The 14,163-nt window shown below is 38.3% G+C and overlaps 1 protein-coding gene across 5 annotated transcripts in view; it reads right to left on the reverse strand.

Annotated features, from left to right (window-relative positions):
• DLD (dihydrolipoamide dehydrogenase) overlaps nucleotides 1–13,096 on the reverse strand; it is a 52,056-nt gene extending 38,960 nt beyond the window's left edge. For 3 of the 5 annotated variants that reach the window (XM_079932177.1, XM_079932178.1, XM_079932176.1), the window contains exons 1-7: nucleotides 12,506–12,664; nucleotides 10,939–11,017; nucleotides 3,589–3,668; nucleotides 3,031–3,099; nucleotides 2,384–2,453; nucleotides 766–866; nucleotides 318–461 (exon numbers count right to left, since the gene is read on the reverse strand). In XM_079932177.1, coding sequence (XP_079788303.1) covers nucleotides 318–461; nucleotides 766–866; nucleotides 2,384–2,453; nucleotides 3,031–3,099; nucleotides 3,589–3,668; nucleotides 10,939–11,017; nucleotides 12,506–12,544 — 582 coding nt within the window. In that variant the 5' untranslated portion in view covers nucleotides 12,545–12,664. Of the gene's footprint in view, nucleotides 1–317; nucleotides 462–765; nucleotides 867–2,383; nucleotides 2,454–3,030; nucleotides 3,100–3,588; nucleotides 3,669–10,938; nucleotides 11,018–12,505 lie in introns of all 5 variants that reach the window. The other 2 variants (XR_013829871.1, XM_079932175.1) reach the window with 1 other exon arrangement.
• Between the last annotated feature and the right edge of the window lie 1,067 nt (nucleotides 13,097–14,163).

A 14,163-nucleotide genomic window follows, 5' to 3' on the forward strand; every position in this document is an offset into this window, starting at 1 on the left:
CCGTGTAACGCAAAAAAAAAAAAAAAAAAATGCTCACTTAAAAAAAATGCTCACTTAAAAATTTATCATTCAGCATTTCAAAACAAAATGGTCAATTTCAACTTCATATTGAATTGAAATATATCTTAATATACAGTGTTCTATTTCTGGTCACGATCACTGGAGAATAAAGACAGGCAATTTTCCAAAGCTGAATGACTGTCAACATATAGTACTTCAGTCAGAGACCTGTCATTCAAAGTTCATAAAGAGCATAAAGTCGTTTATAAAACATATTTCTGTAGGAAGGTTGTGACAGTTGTAAAACATGTAAATACCGTAATTCCAGGAAAAGGAGTGACTTCTGAACCTGTGGCTATAAGAATGTTCTTTGTATCAATAACTTGAGTGCTGCCATCGGCTTTCGTAGCGGTGACCTGATTTTTCCCAGTTATCTTTCCATATCCATTTACATGAGCAACCTTTATAAAATAATGTTTATAAATTCACAAAGTTTAAAATAATTTTTTGGAGTAACAAATATGATTAATAAGAAAAAACTATTAAATAATTTATCCAATACAAAATACTTCCCTACTTAGTAATGCTACGTATGGAACAGCAAACGTTTTGTTATATGTATCAGGGAAATCTATTTCAGGTTAACATACTGTTTTAAATTAAATATTCTCCAGCAGCCAAGTTCTAATAACATCACTGTGAGCATAAAGCAATGTTAAGGTGTATATAAAATAAAGCAAAAATTTGAACATTAAACACACTGACCTTATTCTGTTTGAATAAGTGGGCAATTCCACCCGTTAAAGCTTTTACTGCATTACTCTTCTGCTCCATCATCTTCTCTAAATTCAAGCGAACTTCAGACACTGTAATTTGTTAAATAAATCTTTAGTCCATAGATAAATTCCTGGAGCAATGTGTGATATTTTTCACTAATCAAGGTCTAAAAAACTGCAGCCTAATACTTACAGAACTGTATAAAAGGCAGTATTAAAAATATTTAATCTAATAACTGATACAATAATCGTAGCTGGCAAAAGGCAAACAGCATCCTATCACAATAACAGAACCTATTACACACTGTAAAGAGTCCATCTTCAGGAAAAACCAAGTCCAAAATAAAACATTATACCCATTATGACAATATATTCTCCAAAGACCTTATGATAACTATAAATCTGGAAGAGATTTAAATTTAAGTATTGATAAAAATGACAAAGTAAAACATCACTGGAAATTGCAAACAAAAGGGTAAATTTCATGAAACTACTAAAAATACACATTTGAAAACTTCAAATACAGAAGCTTAATATAAAAGAATTTAATAAACTAGATTTTACTCACTCATTTAATTCAGAAGAAAACTCTGAAGCAACTCAGAAGATAAAGAAACTCAAACTCAACAGAACATTACATGTAATACCTCAGAAATCAGCTCATGCAACCAACACATTATCTTAAAGATGAGGAAAGAGAGGCCCTGAGAGATTTGACTTACCTAAAGTCACAGAGCTAGAACCTGAAGCTTTACCTACAATGCACGTCTTTGACTAACCCTGTCTCTTCTTTCCTTTGTGGGTACAGAAAGTGAGTTTTGATTTTACTTTTCATCTAGCTTAATATATTTGCTTTAATGTATATACATCACTCCTATACCTTCCTGCCTGCCTACACTACAGCCCAATCTTTCAGAAACCTACCGCTACAAAGAAATAAATGAAGGAAAATCAATTAACACACTCCCCCTTCAACCAAGGTGTGTTTTGGCCCCTCCTAGAAGGAAGATATATCTATATCTCTATATATTTCTATATCTATATCTATATATTATATATATCTGTAAACAACAATAACTGGAGAAGAAGGATGAAATGAAAACAGTCCAAAAAGAATGGCAGGAGATATGACATAACAAATTAAAACGTTATGAAATGTCCTTCTTTTCCACTATGCTGCATCCTTCCCCCTCTCCCTGCATCTCTTTCCACTACCAACAACTTAAGGAGACTTTGCTTCCTTCACCATTATTTGCCCATGGCACTCAGGAATCCAGCACCTCCCAATGATCTCTAGGTTTCAGGGAAATAAAAACTGACTCCTCTCTCCCACCCTCCCTCCCTCTCTCTCTCTCTCTCTCTCTCTCTCTCTCACACACACACACACACACACACACACACACACACACGTTAGCAAAGAAACACAAGATGTCATAGTAGGAATATGAATTTAAGCCTTCTTTCTTAAATAAATCTTCTCACATTAAGATCTTTTTCTTACTCTTCCCTCACTGAACATATATTACACACTCATGAGACACAAGTCAAGTTAAGCCAGAAGAGTCAAGTTAAGTGATAATATTGCTAAATATGAAAGGTATACATACTTTCAATTCCTCTAGATGCAAAATCTTTTCCGTGGGCCATATGGTAATAATGAGAGTTATTCAATAAAGCCTAAAGGAAATAGACTCAATTATCAAATTTCACAAACTATATATAATCAAAAACCACTTACAAAATGACATTCTCTACGTGAAATAGCATATAGGACTACACCAATTCAGTTTCTGTTCTTACATAATTAATCTAAGACAAACAATAACGACTTAAACGTTCAACAAACAAGAATGAAAAAAACTACTTTCTTTAAAAGCAATGAATTAAATACACACTTCAGAAAGGCAGGTTAAAAAAGCAGTCATATTTTCATATATAAAGGGCCTAAAAGAAGAATGTACTACCTATTATCTGTTTCACTGTAAAGGAAAGCTAAAAAGAAAAAAGGTGGAACATCAGAATCTGTCATCAAAGCCTAGCTCAAAGGCTAGGCATTCTGAGACAAGGAAGGTATTTCAGGAACGTATGGCAGACTGATGACAGTACTCTTAAGTTTTAACAAGGGAAAAACGTGTTTTTATCATCCCTGGTTTATTTTTTAATAACTGTATTAGTTTAATATTCTAATCTCAATATATCCTTCTAGCTGGTGGCTAATGAAAAAATTTCTGCACTGCACAAAACATATGCTCACCTTAGAAGGAATACAACCAACGTTCAAGCATGTTCCACCGAGTGTCTCATTTTTCTCAACGCAGACGGCCTACAACCAAAGAAAACATTATTTACTGCACATAACCTGCAATGTTTCGGTTCACTAAAATTCCAAATGTATCTGTCTTAATTCTTCTACAAAACATGCTACTGAAGCTGTGTTTGTGAGAATGAAATAGACTCCTTTATAATTTATTATTTGAATAATACTAACCCAAAAGCAAATTATTCTAAAAGATATTTTTGTTTAACAACCAAATACATGTTTTTGGCTCTATTACTGTATCTTCCAAAGTGTGATTAGAAGCCAAAACAAAAAAGTATTGGGGGGAGGGGAAAAATAATGACTTCACTTTGCATTTCATGAAAATACTACAATCAAATAAACTCTCTCTCTTCATTAGTCTCAGGCCTAAATATAATTTACAGAATTAAGAAAGTATTTACCATTATTAATTACCTGCAAAGTACTTTGTGAATGTGATCAACTCTTGCCAAATGAAAAGGAATCAACACGTAGTCTGAGCCTAAACCTTACCTTGAAGCCTAACTGGGCAGCTTTAATAGCAGCAACATATCCTCCAGGACCAGAACCTATCACTGTTACATCAGCATCAACTACAATAAAAGCAAATTGATACAAAACAATAAATTGCTTAATATTGACCAAAAACAGTACATTAAAAAAAAATCTTACATTTTATACCTCCAAGAAAGTACAAATAATCAGCATTTTCTACACAGTACTATTCATTCCTAGGTACCTGATGTTCTTTGACATAACTGAAAATGGCACAGATTTTTAAATTTTGTTTTCTATTTATTCATTACAGCATACAAAAATATAACTGAGTTTTGTACCCACTGACCTTGCTAAATTCCATAGTTTCATAACAGACAGGCATTTACTAACACATCTGTATGAAGGAAAGAGCCTGAGCTTTGGATTCTGACATAGCTGGCTTCAAATCTCAGCTCCTGTCACTTATTAGTTGTGTGACTAAGTGACCTCATTTTTCTGTCATATAGGAACAATAACACTGTCTTAAATGATTGATGTTTGGATTAAATAAGATAATTTTGTATAATACTTTAGTTCTCTCAATAAATTTAAGACTGATTATATCCTTTTCAGGTACTTAACTTCTAAGATATCAGGGGGAAAACTCTGCTTCCCTATAATGCATGGCAAATACGTTTTGAACTTTATTTGAATAACGATACATTTTGTATAGTTTAAGATAATAGGCTAAACAGAACTCAATGAACTATTCTGGACATTTATCATATAAAGATAAGAAACTGAAAATTAACTTTGATCAGCAGCCTGAGGAATATAATAATTATGATACAAATATAAAATTAAGTCCAATTATTCCCATTCGCCTCAATCCAACATCAAATAAATCAACAATAACTGTTAAGAGTTAGAGACAGTCTCCCTTCTCCACCCCCCCAACTGTCATTGCAACCTAGCATTTAGCAGTTTTTAACACACTTTCACATATATTATCATGTTTTTCCCAGAACTTCCTAGGAGGAAGGTGAGGATGGCATATATCCGATATATCACAGATAAAAAACACTAGGTTCAGAGAGGTCAATTAACTTGCCCAAGGTCATCTAGCAATCGTGTGGCAGAGACAAAATTAAGTTTTCTGTCTCTCCTTCCAGTGGTATTTCCATTATTCAAACTACTCCATTCCTCCGTTTCACCCATCCCCAAGGGCAATAATCAAGCTTTATAAATAACTAGCTATCTGACCTTAGATGAGTAATTTAACCTGCTTCAGCCTCAGTTTACTCATCTGCAAAATAAACAGTACAAGAAAATCTACCTCATAGGGCTGTAATACAGAATAAATAATGTATGCAAATAGCTTAGCATAGTACCTGGAACGTACATAGTAAGTATTCACTGTATAGTAACTATATTCTGACCTACAAAGACAGCAATTTTAATTTATCATCATCCCTCCCCCACAAAACCCACACCTCCTAGGGGATGGGAGTGTAGTATCATTCAGAAGACCTTTGCTGGCCTGAACAGAATCAAATAACCTCTATGATGGACGACAACTAACAAGTTAGCCAACCCATTTATCCACAAAATCTAAGGATCGTCCTACTGAATAAATCACAGTACTGATTCTCCTTGGTTATGTCAGATGATAATTAGGATTACTCAATACATGAAAAAAATATAGCTGGTCCAATACATGATAAAAGTATTGCTTCAATTTCTACTGATCCATTTATGCTTTTTGGCCACAACGCTTGGTTCACTCATTCACGTTCAGAATTAAGTATGTAATAAAATGTATTTCTATTTTCAAATCTTGAACCAAATCAGGACCTAAACAATATCCCTTAGTTTGGGTCCTAATTTTTAATTTCACAGTAATCTAAATACAAGCTCCAAAACATGTTTCTTTGCTGATTTTTTAAACATTTTTTTGGTTATAATATACATGTTTGTTGATTAAACACAAAAAAGCCAAAATACTTGCATTTTATTTCCCAATTTACTGTGTCATCTTAGGTCTTTTTAAAAACCGTAGAAAATACCAAGAAATAGTTCGCCTTGCACTGAAGATACTAAGTGCACCATTCCATCAGAATCCCACTAAAGTGCTAGGAAGCACAAAGATGAAGGGAAAAGGAAGTCTTCATCTGAAGATTTGTCAACTGGAAGTATAGAAGGGTATGATCCAATGCAAAGGTTCAAAAATAAGCTATTATTTAGGGGAAGTACACCAATGTCTGCAATTTACCTTGAAACGCATCAGAAAAGTAAGAAGAATGAATGGATACGTGTATGGATGAACAGATATGTGATAATGTAAGTATAGTAAAATGTGAAGAATCCATAGGTATTCACTGTAAAATTCTTGCAACTTTTCTAAATGTTTGAAATTTTTCATAATAAAATACTGGAAAAACAAACCAGCTAGCTTTCACCTTTACCAAAGGCTGCTTGTAAGTAACAGTTTACAATACCTGATTCTGACTCACCATCTCCTTGTCAAGAAGCATTTCTCAATTTTAAAGTAGTTTTAAAAATCAGGGTATAGAAAAGTAGTTAAACCAAATACATTAATTTAGGGAACACTTAATATATAATTTTACAAAACTAGCATCAGCCTTTAAAAGTGAAAAAGAAAAACTGAAAAGGATATACAAATTGATAGCATAAGAGAACGATGACTAAGCCAAAATGGCAAAAGACAGCTGGATAGCAATCTTCATTTCAGGTGGCAGTAAAATGCCAGGAGAAAGCTATCGGGTTGATACTTTAAGAAATACTGGGGTACAATAAGAGGTGACTGACTTACTTAGTCAAAGCCATGAAATGAACCGAAAGAAAAAGCAGGAAGAACTGCTCTACAAGTTACTCTACAAATGTTACTTATTATATCATTATGAGGAAACTAAGGATACCACATTATCAAGGCTACCACTGAAATAAAGGTGTCCAGTTACAAACCAACTGTAATCAACAAATTACAACACGTTTTAGGAAGTCAGTCGGCAATATTATCTGCCACTTGGATAATTTACATGCCAGGCAGTGAGCTAAATGCTTCCTGTTGTCTTATTTAAGCCTCGGCACATATCTGTTACACAGTTATTATTGCCATTTAACAGGGAGAAAATAAGGCTTGAGGGTAACGAAACAACCTATATAAGGTTGCACAATTAGTAACTGATCCAGCCAGGATTCAAGCCATATTCTTTAGATTCTGAAGCCTATGCTCCTACACCATTATGCCTCTCAAACACTCAGATGATCCCATAATCTCCAGGTCAATCAGGAACTCCAACTAAAATGACACGAAGCTCTTCATTATCAGAATGAAATCAAATTTCATGAATGCCTACCCTATGAGGAAATCATCACTACCTTCAAAAACTTTATGTTATAGTTAGGGGAAATAGGCACATATCAAAATGTAGATAAATCAAGATTATTTTTAAAACAAACAAAAAAAGGAATAGGAAAAGAAATATAAGGCAGTAATTATTAATTACCAATTTCACTAAACGAGTATAAGAACTACTTGTTGTAATGTATATTTGTTGTTTTGTTGATGGGGGGTGGGGGGGTCTGTTTTAAAATCATCAATAGCCTGGGACTTCCCTGGCGGTCCAGTGGTTAAGACTCTGCACTTCCACTGTAGGGGGCACTGGTTCAATCCCTGGTCGGAGAACTAAGATCCCACATGTTGCGTGGTGCAGCCAAAAAAAAAAAAAAAAAAAAAAACCACACCCAAAAAACAAAACAAAAACTACAATAAAATAATCAATAGCCTTAATCTTCAGTCTATTTCCATAGTCACATCCTCTACCTGTGATCACCCTAAACAGTTCAGCTTCAAAGAAAATCTTGAATTCTAATACTTTTACTTTCTGATGATAAACCTACAACCCTCTAGTCCATAACGAAAGAGAAACACAGTAAAAGAAGAAAGGATTTGAAGTTAAACAAACCTGAGTTCAAATATGAGCTCTACCATCTCTTAAATTCTTGGGAAAATTATTTAATCTCTCTGCGCTTCGATGCAACATAGGCATAACAGTGACAGTAATATCTACATCCCGGGTAGAGAGGTGAGAGATAAGGTATGTCAAGATCCTGGGAGAATGCCAGGTGCACACTGGGCACTCAACATGTTTCTTCCCTTCTCAGATCCTCCTCCCAATTTTGGTCCTGCAGCCTCTAGTCCCCAGCCCCACCCTCCTCAGCTACCACGATGTTACCTCCTGCCAAAACCCAACTAGGACTTTATTCTCTTGCTCCTCGTTGGTTTCCCTGCCTCTTGGTAGATAAAATCCAAGTTCCTATATACACATCTAAATCTCTTAGATAGCTATTTCTCCAGCCTCATCTTCCACCACATTCTGCTTATCAACCAATATCATGCAGTTTAAGCTTCAGCAATAATGAATTACTGGTACCTTACATGCACAGAATTGGGCTGGTCCACCCACACACATTCTGGCCCATCTACCTAGAAATAAATACTGACAGCAAGTATTTCACATTACAGACACAATTCTAAGCTCTTGGACTACCAATGAACGACAGAGCCCTGGTTCTTACAGTCTAACGAGAGAAAAAGTTATTACAATAAAAACTCTGATCTGCAACCAAAACGAGCTTTAAAAACAACTCTGATTATATCATGTCCCTGCTTAAAACACTTCAACGACCTCCAACTGCCCTTAAAATAAAGAGTTAGGGTCTTCTGTAACCTGGAGAAGTCAACCGTCAACACATTTCAGCCACACTGGTCCTTTTCGGGCTCCTCAAATGCACTATGCTCCTTCTCGCATCGAAATATTCCCACATACACGTCTTTCTGCCTGGAACACCTCCTCCCATACCCACTCCCACCCCAACCCTTTTCAGATATCATCATTTCCTTAGAAAATAACTGTGGCCATTCCTGATCCATATACAGATATCATAACTCCCAATGCTCAGTTGGGAGCACTGGGACTCAGTGGAGTCCTTATCACAATTATTTGTTGGATGTTTATATTCCCCAGTGGACTGTAAACTATACAGCTGCATCTTGTCTGTCCTGTTCACTGTTGTATCCCAGCAACTAGTCCAATAACTAGCACACAGCAGATACTCCATATCTGTTGAAATAACGAATGAATAAATTAACATAGCAAATGTGACTGATGAAGGGCTGTAAGTCTATTCCTGTCACGAAACAGGTCATATCAACAACAACACACAATACTTTTCAAATCTTGATGAATTTGGTTCATATTCAAACACCTCCCAGATGCTGTAACAGGGACTGTATCATAATACGCTTGAACTCCTCAAGTTGGTCAAGCAATACTCATGTAACGAGGCAAGCCAAACAAAACAAGGATAAAGAGCGTAAGCTCTAGAGTCAGAAGAATTTTCCCAGCTCTGTCATTTCCTAGCTAAGCTCTCTCGACTCAGCTCCTGCATTCACTAAATGGGGAAAATAGCAGCACACACCTGGTAGGAGAGCCACAAGGATTAAAGACTGTGCCTGAGACAGAGTAAGCCCTCAATGCATCAGTTAATATCACTGTTGCTGCTGGGTACTCACTGTGTACCAGGCATCACACTGGATGCTTGTGATGGAGCATAACTAAAACAGACATGGCCCCAGAGTTTATTCAGTAAATATGCACTGAGTACCTACTGTACCATTTTTGGTGCCGAACAGTCACAAATCAGTCCTTGCCCTAATGAAGTGTGCACTCTTGAGGAAAGTACAGACATTAAATAAACACCTCAGACAAATATAAGTATGTACATAAAACACTTCTTACTTCATGCAACCAAAGACTTCATGCACGGAATCTACATGGGTACTAAGGGATTTATAATTTACTCGATGTCAAGGGATCACTAAATTATTGGATTCATGAGTGCTCAGTTATCCCTGTAACATTACAATCTAAGTTCCTGCCCAGGGACTGCCTGGCAAATAGAAGGTACTGAATAAATCCTCCTTGAATATGTAATACCAAAGGTGCAGAATGAACCATGAAAAGTCCTTACTTGCATGCTCTGGAAGAGAATATCTAATATTTCTCCTGCTGAGCTGAGAAGAATAAGTAATAACCCCATTTAACAAAAGAGACAAAGAGGGGCTTCCCTGGTGGCGCAGTGGTTGAGAGTCTGCCTGCCGATGCAGGGGACACGGGTTCGTGCCCCGGTCCGGGAAGATCCCACATGCCGCGGAGTGGCTGCGCCCGTGAGCCATGGCCACTGAGCCTGCGCGTCCGGAGCCTGTGCTCCGCAACGGGAGAGGTCACAACAGTGAGAGGCCCGCGTACCGCAAAAAAAAAAAAAACAGACAATTTCAAATACTCCACAGTCTTGGTAATGGGAGGCCAAAGTATCTTACTATAAACCCATTAACTCCCTGTTTTAAATACTTTAAAAGATAAAGTACATATCCTTTACAGAAACTTCAAAAATATAGAAAAGTATAAAGAAAAAAGTATTCATAGTCCATAGCTTCCTTTCAGGGTACATTCTTCTAATCTTTAAAACGTGCTTTTGATAAGCCCACCAAGATTTTCATTCAGCATGGAAAAAGATTTCTCACAATTCTAAACAGTGTTAAGCGACTAACACACTCAATCTTACCCAGTGGACAGAATTAAGTTTTTTGGGGTTTTTTTTGACCACACAGCACAGCAGGCAGGATCTTAGTTCCCCTACCAGGGATCAAAACCCATGCTCCCTGCAGTGGAAGTGCCTAACTTTTTAAGTGTAAACATATAAAATCGCTCCTCTGCCCAACACCCTTCAGTGGTTTCCCCTCACACTTGGGAGTAAAATCCTGGCGAGCCTTATAAAACCCTCCATATCTGATCCCTGCCTAACTCTCTGATTTTATACTCTATGGGTCTCTGCTCTACCCACACCAGCCTTCTTGCAATTCCTTAAACCTCACAACTGAATTCTCACCTCAGACCCTTCTCACTGCTGTTTCCCTCTGCCTGAAATAAACTTCTCACTCCCTCACTTTACTCAGACGCTTACACAGAAAAGCCCTGACGCCCTATCTAAAATAGCCTCCTTACCTCCCAATTACCAGCTTTCGTTTTCAAAGACCTCCCCAAATATTTCCCTGTTACTTGTGTACTGTTTGTCTTTTACCCCCAGACTATAAGTTCCATAACAGTAGGGCTTTGCCTCATTCACCACCCAGAACACACTAGATGCTCAATAAACATTTAAGTGAATAAACATATGAACAAATGAATTCTATGACCGATTACTTTATTATTAGTTACTCTACCATTCACTTGCTTTTACATTTAAACACAAAGGAAATATGACTTAATATAAGGAAAACCTGTTTTACTAAGTACTTACTTGGTTGATCTGCATAAGTTCTCAGTGGCACTGCAGAAACTCCTTGCAGACCATGAGATATTCGATTGAAATGGCCTCTCTGAAACAAAGAAAAGAAATGTTCCTATTATGTAAAGTATGATTTCAAAATATAGAACTCCTGAACGTCCTTGAAAACAATGAGTTAAGGCAAACGTATCAAGCAATGATTATTAATGTATCTTCCATTGCCACAGAGGTTACACATCAATTTCTCCTCTTCTGTAAAAACAGTCAGCTTACCACACTTTTCATTATGAACAGTCAACATCCCATTTCACATTTAACCTAACTAAAACATGTTACTCAATGGTGTTAAGTTTTATTAAATTTTCAGGAAACATGGCTAACTTTTGGTGCCAGGGATCATTTTAATGTCATAACTAAAGCATTCAAAGTTCTAGCTTAAGTACTTGGATAATTTCATTATGCAATCCTTTTACACGTGATCCATGTACAACCTATGAAATGTACCTGAACCGTCCAACAGGAATAGAAAATGAGACAAAATACCTTAGAAAAATGCACCAAGTAATGTACTCATATTCAAGAGCTACTACGGTTTTACAAACTGCATCATAATCTCCACATCAACCTCTAAATGTGGATGGCTACTATTTCCTAAGAACAGTGAGACACAAAGGAACAAAGCAAATAGCTCCTATCACAGAAGGCAAATGGGAAGCAGTGACAAAACCTACACTGAGCTAGTAACGTTGTCTATTTCAAGGCAATTCTTGCACCTGAGGTCAGGACAGCGGTCCAAAGAACAGCAGAATAAATATCAGTCCTGAGTTTTAGTCCCAGCTCTGCCTTTCACTAAAAGTACAACTCCTAGCATGTTACATTAACTTCGGAAAACATAAGCTACTCATCTTTGAAACAAAGGAGTCTGACTACTGTATTATTTTTAAGGTCTGCATCAATATTGTAACCAGGCACCATCCCACATATATACACTTTGGCTGTATTCGGTACATAAATGAAAAAGGAAAGCTTTCCTGAGAATAACCTGTTACAATTAAAAATACGAGCTTCTAAGAGGGAAGTCAATGCACACTAGCTTAAAACTGCAAACACTGAAGAGACCTTCGAGGAATTCCTAGGGCTACGTGTTAGGGCTGACTCGGTCTGGGTCTTTCAAGCGGTGGCCCAAGGTTACCTGTCCACTACAGAAAAGCCACTCAGGGCCGGGCCGACGATGAGCAAAAGTTACGAAAAAGAGTCGACCATATGGGGCAAGGTAGACTCATACTTCCTCCGCCAAGGGGGCAAGGCCTACGTGCGACCGCCAGGCCCCACGACCCAAGCTTGGGAGGGAACTGTGTGTGACTGCTGGCCGTCATACAACCAGCGGGGCCTCTCCACCGCCCAGGCCTCTGCCTCCGAACCGCTGCCCGGTCTGAGCCGGTTCAGGGGTGGAGCCGCAGCTGGTCCCGGCCTAGCCGCCGGCGTCTCCCACCCCCACCACTTAGGCCGCGTCCCGGACCCCGTCACCGGACCTCTCTGTGCCTCGGGCTCAGCACGACCCCACCCAGTCGGCCCTCACCTTAGCCAAAGAACAGTACACACGACTCCAGCTCTGCATCTTGCCGCTGGACTTTCCTTTCCACCAAAAGCTTTCACCTCCACTAAGCGTCTCCGCCGCCTCGCCAAGGTCTCCCCACGCTGCGCATGCACGAGCGCGGCCTACGTCATCGGTCGGGCGCCGCGCGATTGGCCCGCGCCGTGCGGACCAGACAGGCTCGGCGTCGTACACTGTCGTAAGAAGCGGAGTGCTTTGGGGCAGCGGGGAATGAGGGACCGTTCTAGGGGAATGAAAGTGTCGGGAGTTGCAATGTGATCTTATAGAATACTTGAAAGGCGTTTGCTATCGTAAAGCTATCGTTTGCTTAAAGCACACTACAAAAAGTAAAGTTTCACCAGTTCTTGATGCTGCTAGGCTGAGGAATCTCAGCACTTTCCGGGCACTATCTCACTTTATCCCTAACTATAGGAAGGATTCTGAGTATTTCTACTTCTTGGATGAGGCCCTGAGAGGTTAAACAACACCCCCAAGGTCTCACCAAGGACAGACAGCTGCAGCCCTGAAGTCAAAGCCTTTAGTCTTAATTACTGCTTTATAATCTCTCCCTCAGTTCAAATGCCGTGTAAGAGATGGGGTCAAAGACTGTGGTATCACCGGCATCCTGCTCTAAGTAACTAAGCTAACTGTCAATGTTTAGAAAACACACTATCTTCTATCTCCTCAGGTGGGAAACACACCTCCCTGTTGAAGCAAATTAGAATGGGTGGGGGGTGGGGGTTGATATCATACTTTTTTAAGAGACACTGAAAACCATTGTCTTCAGAACTGAGCACGGAGATCTAAGGTCTGATCCTTGCTTTGCAATAACTCTGTATAGCGTGGATAAAACTTAATTCTACATTTCTTGAAAGTTTACTGCCCACGCACTGTGGATTTAGATACTAATTAGAAATTAATGGGAGTTCCCTGGCCGTCCAGTGGTTAAGACTCCACATTCTCACTGCCAAGGGCCCAGGTTCATCCCTGGTTGGGAAACTGAGATCCCATAAGCCTAAGCCGCGCAGCATGGCCAAAAAAAGAAAAAAGAAAAGAAAAGAAAAAAAGAAATTACTCCTTGCTGAGGTAAGCTGTTTCAGAAGAGAAGATATGAATGATATTTACTGTTTGTTATAGAGGCTACCACTTTGTACTCAATATCCATTCTCCCTCTTCTTTCCTCTGTAGATAAGCATTTTGGCCATCTTAACCATTTTCCTGGCTTTAGCACCCACCTGCATACACTGATAATGATAACTCCTAGATCCTTAGCTCCTGTTTCTACTTCTCTCCTGGACTCCAATTCCATATTTTCAGCTGTCTACTGAACACATCCAACTGGGCGGTTCTGCCAGCACCTCAATGGCAATTATCTAATATCTAAAATGTTAAATACATATTGTCTCCTTTATATTTATAATTCATGATACCTCCATATAGCCAGTCAACCATAGGAAAAAATATCGTAGCCATTCTCAATTCTTCCCTTTATCCCAATATCTAATTAGTCACTGTTTTACTTGACTACATCTAGAAGCAGACCTGGAGACAAGCATTTGAGTGCAACAAGTCTGTTGGAGAGATGAACCAAGAAAGCATCAGTAGGGGATGGAAAAGAGATGGAAACGATTTCAGTTACATTA

This window comes from Stenella coeruleoalba (assembly GCF_951394435.1).
Source record: "Stenella coeruleoalba genome assembly, chromosome: 9".
NCBI lineage: Eukaryota > Metazoa > Chordata > Mammalia > Artiodactyla > Delphinidae > Stenella > Stenella coeruleoalba.